Raw genomic sequence first — 13,832 nt, 5'->3', positions numbered from 1 at the left:
CAGAGAAACATTTAAGCCAACTGAGGGGGAGAATTTACCAACTGCCAGTGTTGGATTGGATGCAAAGATTGGTGGGCCAGAAATTATCCACTTTCTGTCGTTGAGGATGGAGTGGACCAGTAGGGTTCGGTATGGCTAGACACCAGGAGAGACACCCCCACCCCCTAGACACAAACATACATAGCATTACAGTAATGTTAGGATAACACTTGTGGGGTGGGAGTGGGGGAGGACCTTTGATGGGCCCTTGACAAGGCGTGTTGCTAAACAGATTACACCAGGCAACAGGTTTATTGGGGGAAGGAAGGAAGGAAGGAAGGAAGGAAGGAAGGAAGGAAGGAAGGAAGGAAGGAAGGAAGGCAGGCAAAAATCCAGCTCAGAGTAGAGACATGAGAGCTAGAGAGAGACAAACAGCCAGAAAAAGAGACAAAGAGGGAAAGAGAGAGAGAGAGAGAAAGAGAGAGAGAGAGAGAGAGAGAGAGAGAGAGAGAGAGAGAGAGAGAGATCCATTTACAGGTCACACTTGGCAGAGGCAGGTGATGACATAAGCTGCTGCTGGAGTCGATGAAGGCAGGCAGGTTGGCAGAGAGCCTAAATTAGCAATTACAGTAGTGGGACTTGTTTAAAGGTAAAACCAATGATCTATCTCATTGAGGTAGTACATTTCTCAAGTGACAGTCAAGAAATGATGGAGGCTGGAGAGATGGTTTGGGGATTAAGAATGCTTCCTGCTCTTTCAGAGAACCCAAGTTCAGTTTCCAGCACCCACGTCAAGCAGCTCACAACCACAACAGACACCAGGGACTCTAGAGCCCCCCAATAATACATAGGCACACATATATACACATCCTTTACAGTTTTTAAAAAGAAATAATACATGCTGGCTGAGGATGTGGCTCAGTTGGTAGAGTGTTTGAACATCATGCACAAAGCCCAGCACAGCATCTAACCTGGTACCGTGGCACGTATCTGAAATTCCTGCACATGGTGAGTAGAGGCAGGAGGTTTGGGAATTCAAGCCTATCCTTGACTACCTTGTGACCCAAGCCAGTCTGAACTACATGAGACTCTGTCTCAAAAACCAAACAAGAATAGAGAAGACAACTTTGAAGCAATTGAGGAGATTTAAAGGGTTGTGGTTTTGTTATTAGTGTTTGTTTTTGGAACCCAGGGACAGGGGACTAAGATGCATATTTTATACCAAAGCAGGCCTGGCCTCCAGGTTCTCCCAGCATCCCTTAGTCCCTACCTGGCATATCCCAAACCCGACCACAACCCCAACCTGGTTGCCCTTCTCTTCTCTCTACCTGCATATTCTTTCTCTCCCCCTGCCCCTTGCCCATGGTGATTTTCTTAGGGGGCCAGTGAATTCACCGAGAGCAGCTTCCCAATAAACCTGCCCTTAATATAATCTATTCTGGCTTAAATTGGTGGTGGTGAAGAAATGGCTTGTCATTAGGTATGTTTTAAATTCTTCCAATGAACTAAGTTTCTATGCTAAGTTCTTGTAGAAGAAACTATATAATGTCTAATAATCGATTTAAAATACTGCAAAAAAAACCCTATTGAACAGAGAATTTTAAATGAGAGTTTAAGGTAGTTAATAGGTCAGTGGTTGCACTAGACTGTTCTGTTTCTTTTGTATGTCTGAACTTTCCATGATAAACCCCTAAGGTAAAAATTTAATGAGTGAAACATGGAATCCGGATGAAGCAATTTCAGAGTGTTGTGAGGCAATAGACAATGGAGCCAGCAAACAGAAAAATGGGTCCCTCTTGTGTAATTTGTACCTAGAACTTAGGACGTTGGTGCCAAGTGGGAGTGTTGTCTACTCACGAGGTGAACATTGGACAACTACTAACTTGGAGCTTTCAATCATTAAAAAGTTCCCCTTTCCAGAAAGTACCAGAAGCCGCCAGCTATATGAGTAGATAGTACAGACTTCTTGGGCACACAGAGGATCAACACATCTAATAATCACAACTCCAGCCGAGTAACAGGACAAAGCTCCTTGGCAAAGGTTTTCTTTCCCCTCCCTCTCCTTCCCTTCCTTCTCTCCCTTCTCCTTCCTTTTCTGATCGTGTCTTATCATGCATCTGGGGCTTCCCTGGCCCTTGTTATGTAGCCCAGACTGGCCTCAAACTCATGATCCTCTTGCCTTGGCCTCAAGTACAGGGCTCACAGGCCCTCACCACCTTTGGCCACAGCATTTATTTAAGGGGGGGGGTGATTCAAGCCATGGAGAATCTGCTGTCAACTACTGACATGCGTTGAAAAAGCATAATAAAATTAAAACGTTTACGTGTATTAGTGAATCATCAACAGTGAAAATTATCCAACTCAAGGTGTAGATGGTACTAACTGATCAGTAGATTACAATTCAATTCAAAAGATTGGGAAGAGCCCGGAGCTGAACCAGGAGAAGCCACAGGACATGTCACGGCTTTGAGAGGCAGGCCCTAAGAAAAGGTGCAGCTTTCTGAGCACATCAAATGTCAAAGAGGTATGATCTCTGAGGAGTTAGGAAGGAGGAAGGAGGGTATGGGAGGGGAAAGGGAAGGGGGGCAAAGGAGGAGGAAGGGAGAGAGGAGGATTGAAGGAGGGAGAGAGGCAGCGAGGGAGGGAGGAAGGGAAGAGAGGGTAGAAGGGAAAGAATAGGCAGGAGGAGAAAAGGAAGGAAGAGATGGTTGGAGGAGGGAAAAGATAATAAAGCTGAAAGGAATGTGTAAAGCTGTAGCATTTTGGTGACAATCCATGGAATTCCAAAGGCCTCCTCAATGGAGACATCTTAGGAACATTTCCAAAAGGCATTCTCCATCCTGCCTTGGCTGAAGAGTATGGGATCTGTTTATTAAATCTTGAAATTGTTCCAATCAGTTCCCGGAGGTTCTAGTCAGGTAGATCCCAAGACTCATCTTCTCCTCAGAAGACACAAGGCCAGAGCAAATGTAAAGTTAAAAATTAAACATTATCCTTGTCATGGTGAGGTCAAAGGATTTGGTATAGAATTTACCAGCAAGTAGGAGGACTTTCTCACTAAAGTGGAGCGAAAAGTCTCCCTGGAAGGAGGAAGGGCTGTTCTCTCTTAATCAGGTCAGTGGGACTCTTGTTGTGTGCCAAATGAAGTGAACATCTAATTCTTCAGAGGGTTTTTGGGGTCCTTTCCTGGTAGATAATTTCCCAAGGTAATTAACAATGTGGGCAAAAAATATTTTAGAGGAATTCATTTGTCTTTTGAGGCTTCTCTTGAAGAAAGGGAAAAGAGTTTTAGGAATGAGTGTGAAGTGTGAGTTACTCTCAAGGACATAAGGAAAGCAATGAGGTGGGCTGTGTAATGAACTGTCTGTGACTGCTGTGGTGTGACACTAGTGGAGGGACAGGGTAAATGTGCATAGCCTGCGTGGTATCCTTGGCTGCGAGTGGGTACCCTGTGTGGTGTGTGTAACTTGTGCACGTGTGTCATTATATGTTATAGAGATAGATGTAGGTTTGGTTTGTGCATGGAGATGTTTCTGCTGCATGTGAGAGGGGGTATTGTACTATTTGCGTATGTTGTATATGTGTATAAGATATGCACTTACATGTGGCTTGTGTATGTATGGTGTGTGTGTCATATATTTGGGTGTATAGTATGCATGTACTGGGTTTGTGCATAGTGTTTATGTGTACTATGTATGTAATGTGTTCTTGTGCATATAGTTTGTGTGTAGCATAGTTATGTGTGTGATAAGAACATATTGTGTGGATAATATATACGTATACTGTGTTGCATGTATAGTGTGTATGTGGTTTTCTGTCTGTGTGTATGTGTAGTATTGAGGTATTGCATTATATGAATATCATATGTATTGTGCTTCTTCCTGTGTGTAGTGTTTGTGTGTATATAATTTCTTTCTGTTTATAGTATGTTTATGAGTGCATAATATTTCTGTGTATGTATTATTTGTGCTCTGTGTTGTATGTATAGCATTTTAGTGTTTCTCTGTGTATGTAGTATGTGTGTAGTGTTTGTATATATGTCTAGCATAGGTATATTGCTTATGTGTCTGTAATGCTAATGTTTCTATGTATGATATGTGTGTAAAGTATTTGTGTATTGTTATATGCATAGTATATGTATAGTGTTTCTGTGTGTAGTGTATATGTGTAAAAGTGTGTGTGTAGTATCTGTGTATTGTGTTCTATATATAGTATGTGTGTAATATTTCTCTCTCTTTCCGTGTGTGTGTGTGTGTGTCTGTGTGTGTGTGTGTGTCTGTGTGTGTATACATGTGTAGTGAATCTGTATTGTGTTGTGTGTATCCTTGGCTGCAAGTGGGTACCCTGTGTGGTGTGTGTAATTTGTGCACATGTGTCATTATATGTTATAGAGATAGATGTAGGTTTGGTTTGTGCATGGAGATGTTTCTGCTTCATGTGAGAAGGGGTGTTGTACTATTTGTGTGTGTTGTATATGTGTTGTTATATGTGTGTTGATATGCACTTGCATGTGACTTGTGTATGTATGCTGTGTGTGTCATATATTTGGGTGTATAGTATGCATGTACTGGGTTTGTGCATAGTGTTTATGTGTACTGTGTATGTAATGTGTTCTTACAATAACAATAAACAGAAGCTCAAAAGAAGCTCCAATGTGTGAAAATCATGGTTGATGCTCTACTCATTCTAGAATGTTTCAAATACACAAATTGTAGGTGTCTGGGTCACCTACATGTGAGAGTCATGTGAACTGATAAAGTCAGATCCCAAATTCTAGGTTCACAGCTTATGTGGCAATTGAATTTTAACTTATCCTTATCGCCAGCACCAGCAGCAGCAGCAGATGCAGGCTTGGCTGCAGTAAGTCACTGAGGCTACAGACAGGTTTACTTGGGGCTGTGGAGAATGATCTATCTCCAGAGAGATAAGATAATAAGAAGACAGTCATATTTCACTGCTCTTAAGGTACAGAAAATGAGTTATACTTATATTTACGTCTTTCCCAGTATTTGGCCACTTTGTACATATACATTTCTAACCACTACAGTGTCTTTCTCCCAATGGCTTTCTGTCAATTTGCCTTACTGGGCAAGCATACTGGCAGCAAATGTCCTCAATTTTTATTTCTTTAATTTAATTTTATTTCTATTTTTTATTGGGTTAAACAAAAAAATCCCTGGGTTGTCAGAGCTGCTTGTTTTCTATAGTTATCAGATTTTCTATATATTTTAAACAAACAACAACAACAAAAATCATGAGAGTGGAATTTAACTAAGGCCTTAAGGGAGGTGACAGGACACTGCCTCTCTCAGTGAGTCATCCTTTGATCCTGGTTTTCAGTCAGAGAGAAGTCCTGGGCGCTTGGTCAGTTGCTTCCTGAATTGTGTTGACCAGTGTGTTTTGTACCTACAGTGGATGGAGACCAAGTCCATCAATTAGAAGATAAGTCTCAAATGGAGAACCGGTGCCTCCCCAAGAAAGGTAGTGCTGTCCCACTGTCCACTAGTCCACCCTCTAAACACAATACCACTGATGGCATGAGAGAGATATGTTCTCTGGAAACATAAACAGAAAATTTCAAGAAAGACAGTGTTTTTACATGATGCTTAATGTTTTTCTGACATCCCATAACTATGATGCACCTAACAACACAAATATTTGCATTTAAAATTTATAGTTTAAAACTCAATATTTGTTCAGCTGAACTTCAAACCATTGTGGATTCGTGTCATTTTTCTCTTATAGAATTTTAATCTTTTTAGTTGTGTCCCAGGCCTGTCCCATTATTTAGTGGTGGCAGTCGTAGGGGGATCCATTCTGTTACTTTGGCAAGTCCACAGATAGATACTGTGCCCCAACTGGATTGCTCCTATAAGGTTTTGATTAAGATGGTGAGATTTTAAAATTTGAAGTAATGAGCTTTTGATGAGGCTTAAATGTGGTTTGGGATGCTTAGGATGAGTTGACTGTGTTTTACATGTGTGATAAACACAAACGGGTAGACCACAATAGGCAGAATTCTAATATTGCCCCTAAGAGATTCCAACCCTGGTACATGCAAAGGGTTTCCCAGTTAAATAGGGAAATTATCCAGGTGAAAGTGATTGAATCACGTGAGCCTTTAGAGGTCACAGATGGAGCCATCAGACAGATGTGAGGCAGGTCTGGCATGGTAAAGATTAACCCATGCTAGTTTTGAAGATAGGAGAGGCCATGCAGATTATTTTTGTCTGTTTGGGGATTTCAAAACAGCCTTTTGTGACTAGTTTCTTTAGCTTAGCATGTTTGGCTAAGATGAATCCAGACGGTTGGGTCTTTCAGTGCCTCCTTCCTTTTTAATTCTGAGCAATATGCTTTATGTTAGCACAACACAGTGTGTTTATTCTTTCTAAACATTCTGTTATTTTGAATAAAACTGATGCAAACATTTTCCTACAAGTCTTTTTATGAGCATATGTTAATTTTTCCTGGGAGAATTCTTCGAAGCAGATATTCTTTCCCTTCATTGAATTATATTAGTTCATTTACCAAAAAAAAAAAAAAAAGTTTAGAAGCTGAGGAGATGGATCTGTCAGAAAATCATTTGCAGCACTAGAGCCTGTGTTCAGATCTCCAGCATCCATCCATATAAAAAGTGAGGTGTGATAATATGTCCTTTGATTCTGGTACTGGGGAGACAGATAGGAGAGGATTCCTGGAGCTTGTTGGCCAGACAGTCTAGTCTAACTAGAGAGTTCCAGGTTCTTTGAGAGGCACTTTCTCAAAAACTAAGGTGGATAAAAATGAAGAGCAAAGCGAAAGACACTCAACATTGACCTCTGGACTCCACATATGTGCAACCACCTTCCCCCAATATGAGCATGTATGCAAACATGCAACACACACACATACACACACACCTACATATATACACACCCACACACCTACATATACACACAGGTACACACACAGACCTACACCTACACACACACACACACACACACACACACACACACACACACACACACACTATTTAGTTGTAGACCCACATGTATTTCTGTACTCCCTGCTTTTTCCTACTGGTGAATGTGCTTGGTTTTATACCAATACTACATTATAGCTTGATAATGTCCCAGTAAATTTACCTTCTTGAGGAAAAAATTTTCTCACTGTGCAAATATGAGTTTCTCAACCAGAGTATTCATATCAGTTTGAAAATGAAAGTGTTTTCTTTGAGAGAAAATACCATTGATATTGGTAAAGGGACTTAATTCCAAAGGTATTAATCAAAGGTCCCTTTAAAATAGACGTACACCAAAACACTTGGTGAGACATATTCTGAGACATTCTAATTAGAACCATGTCTTAAAGTAAGAGGAAATTAATAAATCAGTTCCACATTTTCCCGTTATATGATAATTTCTAGAAGGATGTTTTACAACAAAATTTTAATTTACTATCTATGATATCTAGGGTTGCAAATACCTGAATATTTAACTTTAACTGTGTTGCTAATTGAGTTGTTTTTTTTTTTTTTTGACTTCTCAGTTCCAGGTTTCTGTTCCTTTCGGTATGGACTGGCTATCCTTTTGCACTTCTGTAACATTGTCATCATGGCTCAGCGAGTGTGCCTGAACCTCACAATGGTAGCCATGGTGAATAAAACAGAGCCACCCCATTTATCTAACAAGTCTGTAGCAGAGATGCTGGATAATGTAAAGGTATATTGAGAGTACAAAGTGCAAGTTTAAAACTTCAACTTGTTAGCTAATTTCTACAGAGGTCAAATATTATTGGCAAGATAATAGTAATAATTAGAAAATGAAGCTTAAGCTCTAAATGTGGGCAATGGCATTCAGTAGGCTGGGGTCTCAGAATGAATAAAAAGAGGAAACAGGCTGGGCATCCCCATTCATTTCTTTGTTCTTACTAACTATGGATGCAAGGCAACCAATTCTTTAGACTCCCCCCGTCCTACCCCCCATACTGTCATAACTGACTTGCTGGGATGACCAGCATTGTGGAATTATGACCAAAATAAAACCTTCCTTTCTTAAGTTGCTTTTGTTCAGTATTTTGTGACATTGAAGAGAAAAACAAACAACACAGCACATAAAAACAAACATAAGCTCTATGTCTATACTGCTCACATCCCCAAGATATATTATTATGTGTTTGTTAATATCTCCAAAACCCAAAAGAATTTGAAACCTTTCTGGTCCCAAGCATTTCATATATTTGGAAACATATAATTGGAAACATCAATGATAATATATAAATATATAAATATCAATATGCAAAATGACATTATAAAATGATAAAGTTGTTGGGGGGGATCTTTAGAAAGAAGTGGGAACTCCTTTACAGAGATTGAGTAGGGATTGCACACTCCTGGGCCCCAAAAGCACCAGATTACATCTCTAATGCAGGATTCTTAGACTTGTCTCCCTTTCTTTCTTTTAGAACCCTGTGCATTCCTGGAGTCTTGATATTCAAGGGCTTATTCTCAGTTCTGTCTTCTTGGGTATGGTTGTGATTCAAGTTCCTGTTGGGTACCTATCTGGAGCATACCCAATGAAGAAAATAATTGGGTCTTCATTGTTCCTCAGCTCTGTGCTGTCCCTGCTCATCCCACCAGCTGCACAAGTCGGAGCAGCTTTGGTCATTGTATGCCGAGTACTCCAAGGAATAGCCCAGGTATTAAGACATGGTTAAAGTAGACACAGAGTTTGAATTCAGAGTATTAGAATTAGAAGGTCCTCATCGTTTCATTTCAGGGAGCAGTGTCAACAGGCCAGCATGGAATATGGGTCAAATGGGCACCTCCCTTGGAACGAGGCAGACTTACCTCTATGACTCTATCAGGTAAGTACTTAAGAATGGCCAGGCCCTGTTTTCGTCTTATGGCATGTTCTTTCTGAGAGCCTTTAAAAACATATGCTTTGAATTGTTGGGCTCTTCAGAAACATCTCCTGCAATATTCTTGCTTTAATTAGGGATGGGGAGATGGCTTAGTGAACAAAGGGTTTGCCACACAAGCATGAGAACCCTAGACCAATGTCAAATACCAGGCACAACAGCACACATCTATAACTCCAGCACAGTTGGTGTAGAGACAGGCCAGGGGCTCACTGATCAGTCAACCCCACTAAAACAGTGAGGTCTAATTTTGGTGGAAGACCTTATCTCAAACAATGTAGAGACTAAGAGGAAAAAAAAACTCCATCAACCTCTAGCCTCCAAATGAATGTACATGTGTGTGTATGTGCGGGCGCGCGTGCGCGCGCACACACACACACACACACACACACACACATACATGCATAAACAGGGAATCTGTTTAGAATGAAAAAGAGGTGTTCTTAATTCAAACGAGAGAGAGAGAGCGAGAGCGAGAGCGAGAGCGAGAGAGAGAGAGAGAGCGAGAGAGAGAGAGAGAGAGAACAACACTTTCTCCAATCCTCCTGAGCATTATGAAACATTAACTTCTTTCATTGGAGATTGTTCATTACAGATGCTTATTAGCTCAACTTTCAGATGTCTTTGTCAATTTAACAAGTGTGTCTTCTGTGCCTTTTGATTAGGGTTTGTAATGGGACCATTTATTGCCCTGCTTGTGAGTGGCTTCATCTGTGATCTTCTGGGTTGGCCCATGGTTTTCTACATCTTTGGTGAGTCTCTTTTTATAAAACCTCAGCAAGTCATTAAAATATAAGAATACACAAGGGTTGGGGATTTAGCTCAGTGGTAGAGCGCTTGCCTAGGAAGCGCAAGGCCCTGGGTTCGGTCCCCAGCTCCGAAAAAAAGAACCAAAAAAAAAAAAAGAATACACAAAAATCCAAATTTACTATTTATACGAAACCCCTATCTTAAAAATCTTCATAGTCTTCACTGAGGGAAAGAGAAGTCAACATTGAAGAGGGCCAATGACCAGAAATGCAATTCATAATCTCTTAGCCAGTCTACATAACAACATGTTCACAGTGTGGTACATCTTATGTAGAAAGCTCTCTAAAGCTCTCTGGGGGACAAACTGTCATAGCATTACCTATTCTAATTTCTGAAAGGTCATAGGATGAGTATGTTATATATAATCTACACCTGCAATGCTAGGCCATAACCGAACATAATGTGTCTCCAGAGAAAAATACACTGCACAAGAATAAACAGAATAAGAACATATATTGCCAAGTGAATTATGATGTTGCCTTTGGATTTCAAGCTGTACTGCTTGCCCCTTTTGACTAACTTCCTCCAACAAGACTCCATCCACTTCTCAACCTTTCACACCAGTGCTACCAGCTGGGAATCAAGTATTCAAACATAAGAATTTTTTTTTTGGCAAACTTTGGATTTATTTACTGGCTTAGTAACTTTTCTATTGACCAAACCACTATGACCAAGGCAATTCATTTAACAAAAGTATTTAATTAGAGGACTTGTTTACAGTTTGAGAGAGTAAGTTCATGATTATAAGGGTGGCAAACAGGGCAGCAGGCAGTCAAGCACGGCACTAAACAGTATCTGAGAGCTTACATTATGAGACTACAAACATGAGGCAGAAAAAGAGAGAGAGAGAGAGAGAGAGAGAGAGAGAGACAGAGAGACAGAGAGACAGAGAGAGACAGAGAGAGAGACACAGAGAGAGAGACAGAGAGAGAGAGACAGAGAGAGACAGAGAGACAGAGAGACAGAGACAGAGAGAGAGAACTGGAATGGAATGGCGTGGACTTTTGAAACCACAAAAACAATCCCAGTAATACACTTCTTCCAACAAGACCATACTTCCTCCTATAAGGCTACCTTATTCTTCCCACACACTGAGGACCAAACATTCAAACATGTAAATTTATGTGGGCCATTTTCATTCAAACCACTACATTTACCAAGCAATTACTTTGAAAGACAGGCTGTGGAATTATAGAGACAAGTCACAATGTAAATTTAGGTTACAAGAGATACCACTGTTCCTAATCCTAAGAGAACAAGTGAGCCAGAGTTGTCAAAACCCATCACAAAATCTCATAGACTGGATGCCTGAAGAATGCCTGGTTATTCGCAAAGAACACACATAAGGAGGTATCTCTAGGGGGGAGATGTTTCAGGTTTGAAAAGATACCCTAACTCCCTAACTCTCTCCCTCTCATCCCTTTCCAGACTTTCTGTTTACCAAATTACAGGAAAGCTCGGGGGGGGGGGTGGTGGAAGGAAGGGCTGTTGATGTTTCTTTATGCCATCTATGGCTAAGTCAGTGGGAAGAGGGACAGATTGAATGTAGGGCCACAGCAAATGCCTATTCCCCACACTATGCTAAAGGCAGTCATTATCGGGCAATTATCGGGCACCACACTCATCCTCAATAGCAATGGTGATTAGGAACTGGGCTCTGTAAATGCCTGGTTTGGAATGCTCCTGAAGTAAAGAGGCACTACAAGTCTGGAACTACCAAGGTCCAACATTAGGGAACCTTAGGTGAGTGGGGGATTAGGACTGACCACTGGGCTCACCAACACTTCAGCATTTCAGTAAAATTCATTCTACATCAAGGGTTAGCTGTGATTACAAAGAAGACTGTCAAAGTCTGAGCCTCACAGGGTTTTAGAGAAGAAAGAAATCACCTGGAATCTTAGACTTATGCTCTGAAATGTGTTTGATCCAGAACTCTACATAGAGCTTCCTTTTAACATGTATCTCTTTAACAGGTATTGTTGGGTGTGTTCTGAGTCTTTTCTGGTTCATCCTTTTCTTTGATGACCCCAACAACCACCCATATATGAGCAGCAGTGAGAAGGATTACATCACATCCTCTCTCATGCAACAGGTAGAACTCCGAGCTCTCTTTGGGCATCTTCTAGATTCTGCTCCAAACAAAACACATTCCAGCTGATCCTCACTCAGAGTGATTCTTGATTTATTTTCCAGGTGCACTCGGGCAGACAATCTCTGCCAATCAAAGCTATGCTTAAGTCTCTTCCACTCTGGGCCATTATCCTCAATAGCTTTGCTTTCATATGGTCGAACAATCTTCTGGTTACATACACGCCAACATTTATTAGCACCACGCTTCATGTTAATGTTAGAGAGGTAAGTGTACCATTTGTTCTCATTTTTAACTTTGTGAACTATTCCTCTTTATCTTTCCGTGTCCTGTGACCGTCATTCAGTCTTTGCCTACTTCCTGCACTGACTAGTCACCTGGAGATGCATGGTTTCCTACATGTGTGCTCTGCCCACACAAAGGGTGTTGGTATAAATCATGTCTGGAACATCAATGATACACATGTATCCACGTTCACACAGTTCCCCAGCTCCCCTTAATATATGTCTTTGGTATGTTACTTAACACATAAGTTAGTATAGTGGTGAATGCCTGCCTACCATCTCAGCACCTAGGAACCTGAAGTAGGCAGATTGCTCTAACTTTGAGGCTAACTTGGGTCAGAGTATGAGATTTTTATCTCAAAGAAGAAAGGGAGGAGGAGGAGCAGGAGCAGGAGGAGGAGGAAAAATTGACAGTACCATTCCCTTCAGGGGGATGATAGCAGTTATTGAGCCAGTGCTGGCCACCATGACTAGGTGGCTAGTCAGTGCAGGATGTAGGCAAAGACTGAATGATGGTCCTAGGACACGGAAAGATAAAGAGGAATAATTCACAACTCTTGTCAACTCATTGTCTCAGAATAAAACCACAACTCGCAGGCTTATGCTAGGAACTTTCCACAATTTGATATCAAAGTATCAAAAAAGGATGAAAATGGAGTGTGGACTCCCAGCAGTCGAACTTTCTATCATGTACTTACCTCTTTGTCCTAGTGGCCAGCATAGTGCTTTGCTCACACAAGCTCTCACTGACTCAACTTCATCTTACTGAAACCATGGAGTCATTCTTAGAGCTTACCATGGCCAGTTAGAGAATTCTTGCGATTGTCTGTCATCAAGACAATCTATATCATCTCTCTCATTTTCCTCAGGGCTGACACATCCTGTTCTCAGCTGTGTTTTCTTGCGGTTTTCCAGATCTCATGATACCAAAAACAAACAAACAAAAATTATAGAAGATGATGACAATTGTTACTAACCTCAAAATGTTTCTCTTTGCATTGGAATTCATGGTCCCAGTCACAGCCCTGCTGTATATACCTGGATGGTTTCCTGTATCAAAGTACATGCTTAATTCATTCGATAATTATATGGGACAAGGGACTGATCCCAGCACCTTGTGCATGACCTACAAGAACTCTTATCACAGAGTCACATCCTCAACTCCAGAGTACACATTAGTTACTGAATTTCAATGGAACCAGTGACCATCCAGGATACCTTCTTCACCATTTGCACTCAGAATGATGTTTCCTCCTCAGAATGGGCTGCTGTCCAGCCTCCCCTATCTGCTTGCCTACATCTGTGGTATCGTAGCAGGTCAGATGTCAGACTTCCTCCTGTCAAGGAAGATTTTCAGCGTAGTTGCTGTCCGGAAACTCTTCACCACACTAGGTAAGGAACAGCCAGGACAGACAAACACATGGGCAGTCCTTCAGCCCTCTGTGCAGAAACACCTAGCTGTATGCTCTGGATCTCTCTGCAGGGATTTTCTGTCCTGTGATTTTTGTCGTGTGCCTGCTCTACCTGAGCTACAACTTCTACAGCACCGTCATTTTCCTTACACTTGCCAACTCGACACTTAGCTTTTCCTTCTGTGGACAACTTATCAATGCCTTGGATATTGCTCCCAGGTAGGGTTCTCTTAAAACTTATTTATTTTTGTGTCAATAAATAAAACTGCATGGATTTATTATGTAGAGCATGATGTTTTGAAATGGATGCATTATAGAATGGTTAAATGGAACTAAGTAACATATATATTGTTCATATAG

The 13,832-nt window shown here is 41.1% G+C and overlaps 1 protein-coding gene across 7 annotated transcripts in view; it reads left to right on the top strand.

Annotated features, from left to right (window-relative positions):
• The first annotated feature begins 496 nt into the window (after positions 1–496).
• Slc17a1 (solute carrier family 17 member 1) overlaps positions 497–13,832 on the top strand; it is a 35,747-nt gene continuing 22,411 nt past the window's right edge. For 2 of the 7 annotated variants that reach the window (XR_005495230.2, XR_010058806.1), the window contains exons 1-10: positions 497–2,503; positions 5,392–5,460; positions 7,507–7,679; positions 8,422–8,655; positions 8,736–8,823; positions 9,543–9,629; positions 11,661–11,779; positions 11,881–12,042; positions 13,320–13,452; positions 13,544–13,691. Coding sequence is in view for 1 of the 7 variants with exons in the window: in NM_133554.2 (NP_598238.2) it covers positions 5,433–5,460; positions 7,507–7,679; positions 8,422–8,655; positions 8,736–8,823; positions 9,543–9,629; positions 11,661–11,779; positions 11,881–12,042; positions 13,320–13,452; positions 13,544–13,691 (1,172 nt within the window). In the remaining 6 variants the exon portion in view is untranslated. Of the gene's footprint in view, positions 2,504–2,621; positions 3,094–5,391; positions 5,461–7,506; positions 7,680–8,421; positions 8,656–8,735; positions 8,824–9,542; positions 9,630–11,660; positions 11,780–11,880; positions 12,043–13,319; positions 13,453–13,543; positions 13,692–13,832 lie in introns of those variants that run through there. The other 5 variants (XR_005495232.2, NM_133554.2, XR_010058807.1 and 2 more) reach the window with 5 other exon arrangements.

This window comes from Rattus norvegicus, chromosome 17, assembly GCF_036323735.1.
Source record: "Rattus norvegicus strain BN/NHsdMcwi chromosome 17, GRCr8, whole genome shotgun sequence".
Classification (NCBI taxonomy): Eukaryota; Metazoa; Chordata; class Mammalia; order Rodentia; family Muridae; genus Rattus; species Rattus norvegicus.
This window is presented reverse-complemented; position numbering and strand designations above follow the sequence as displayed.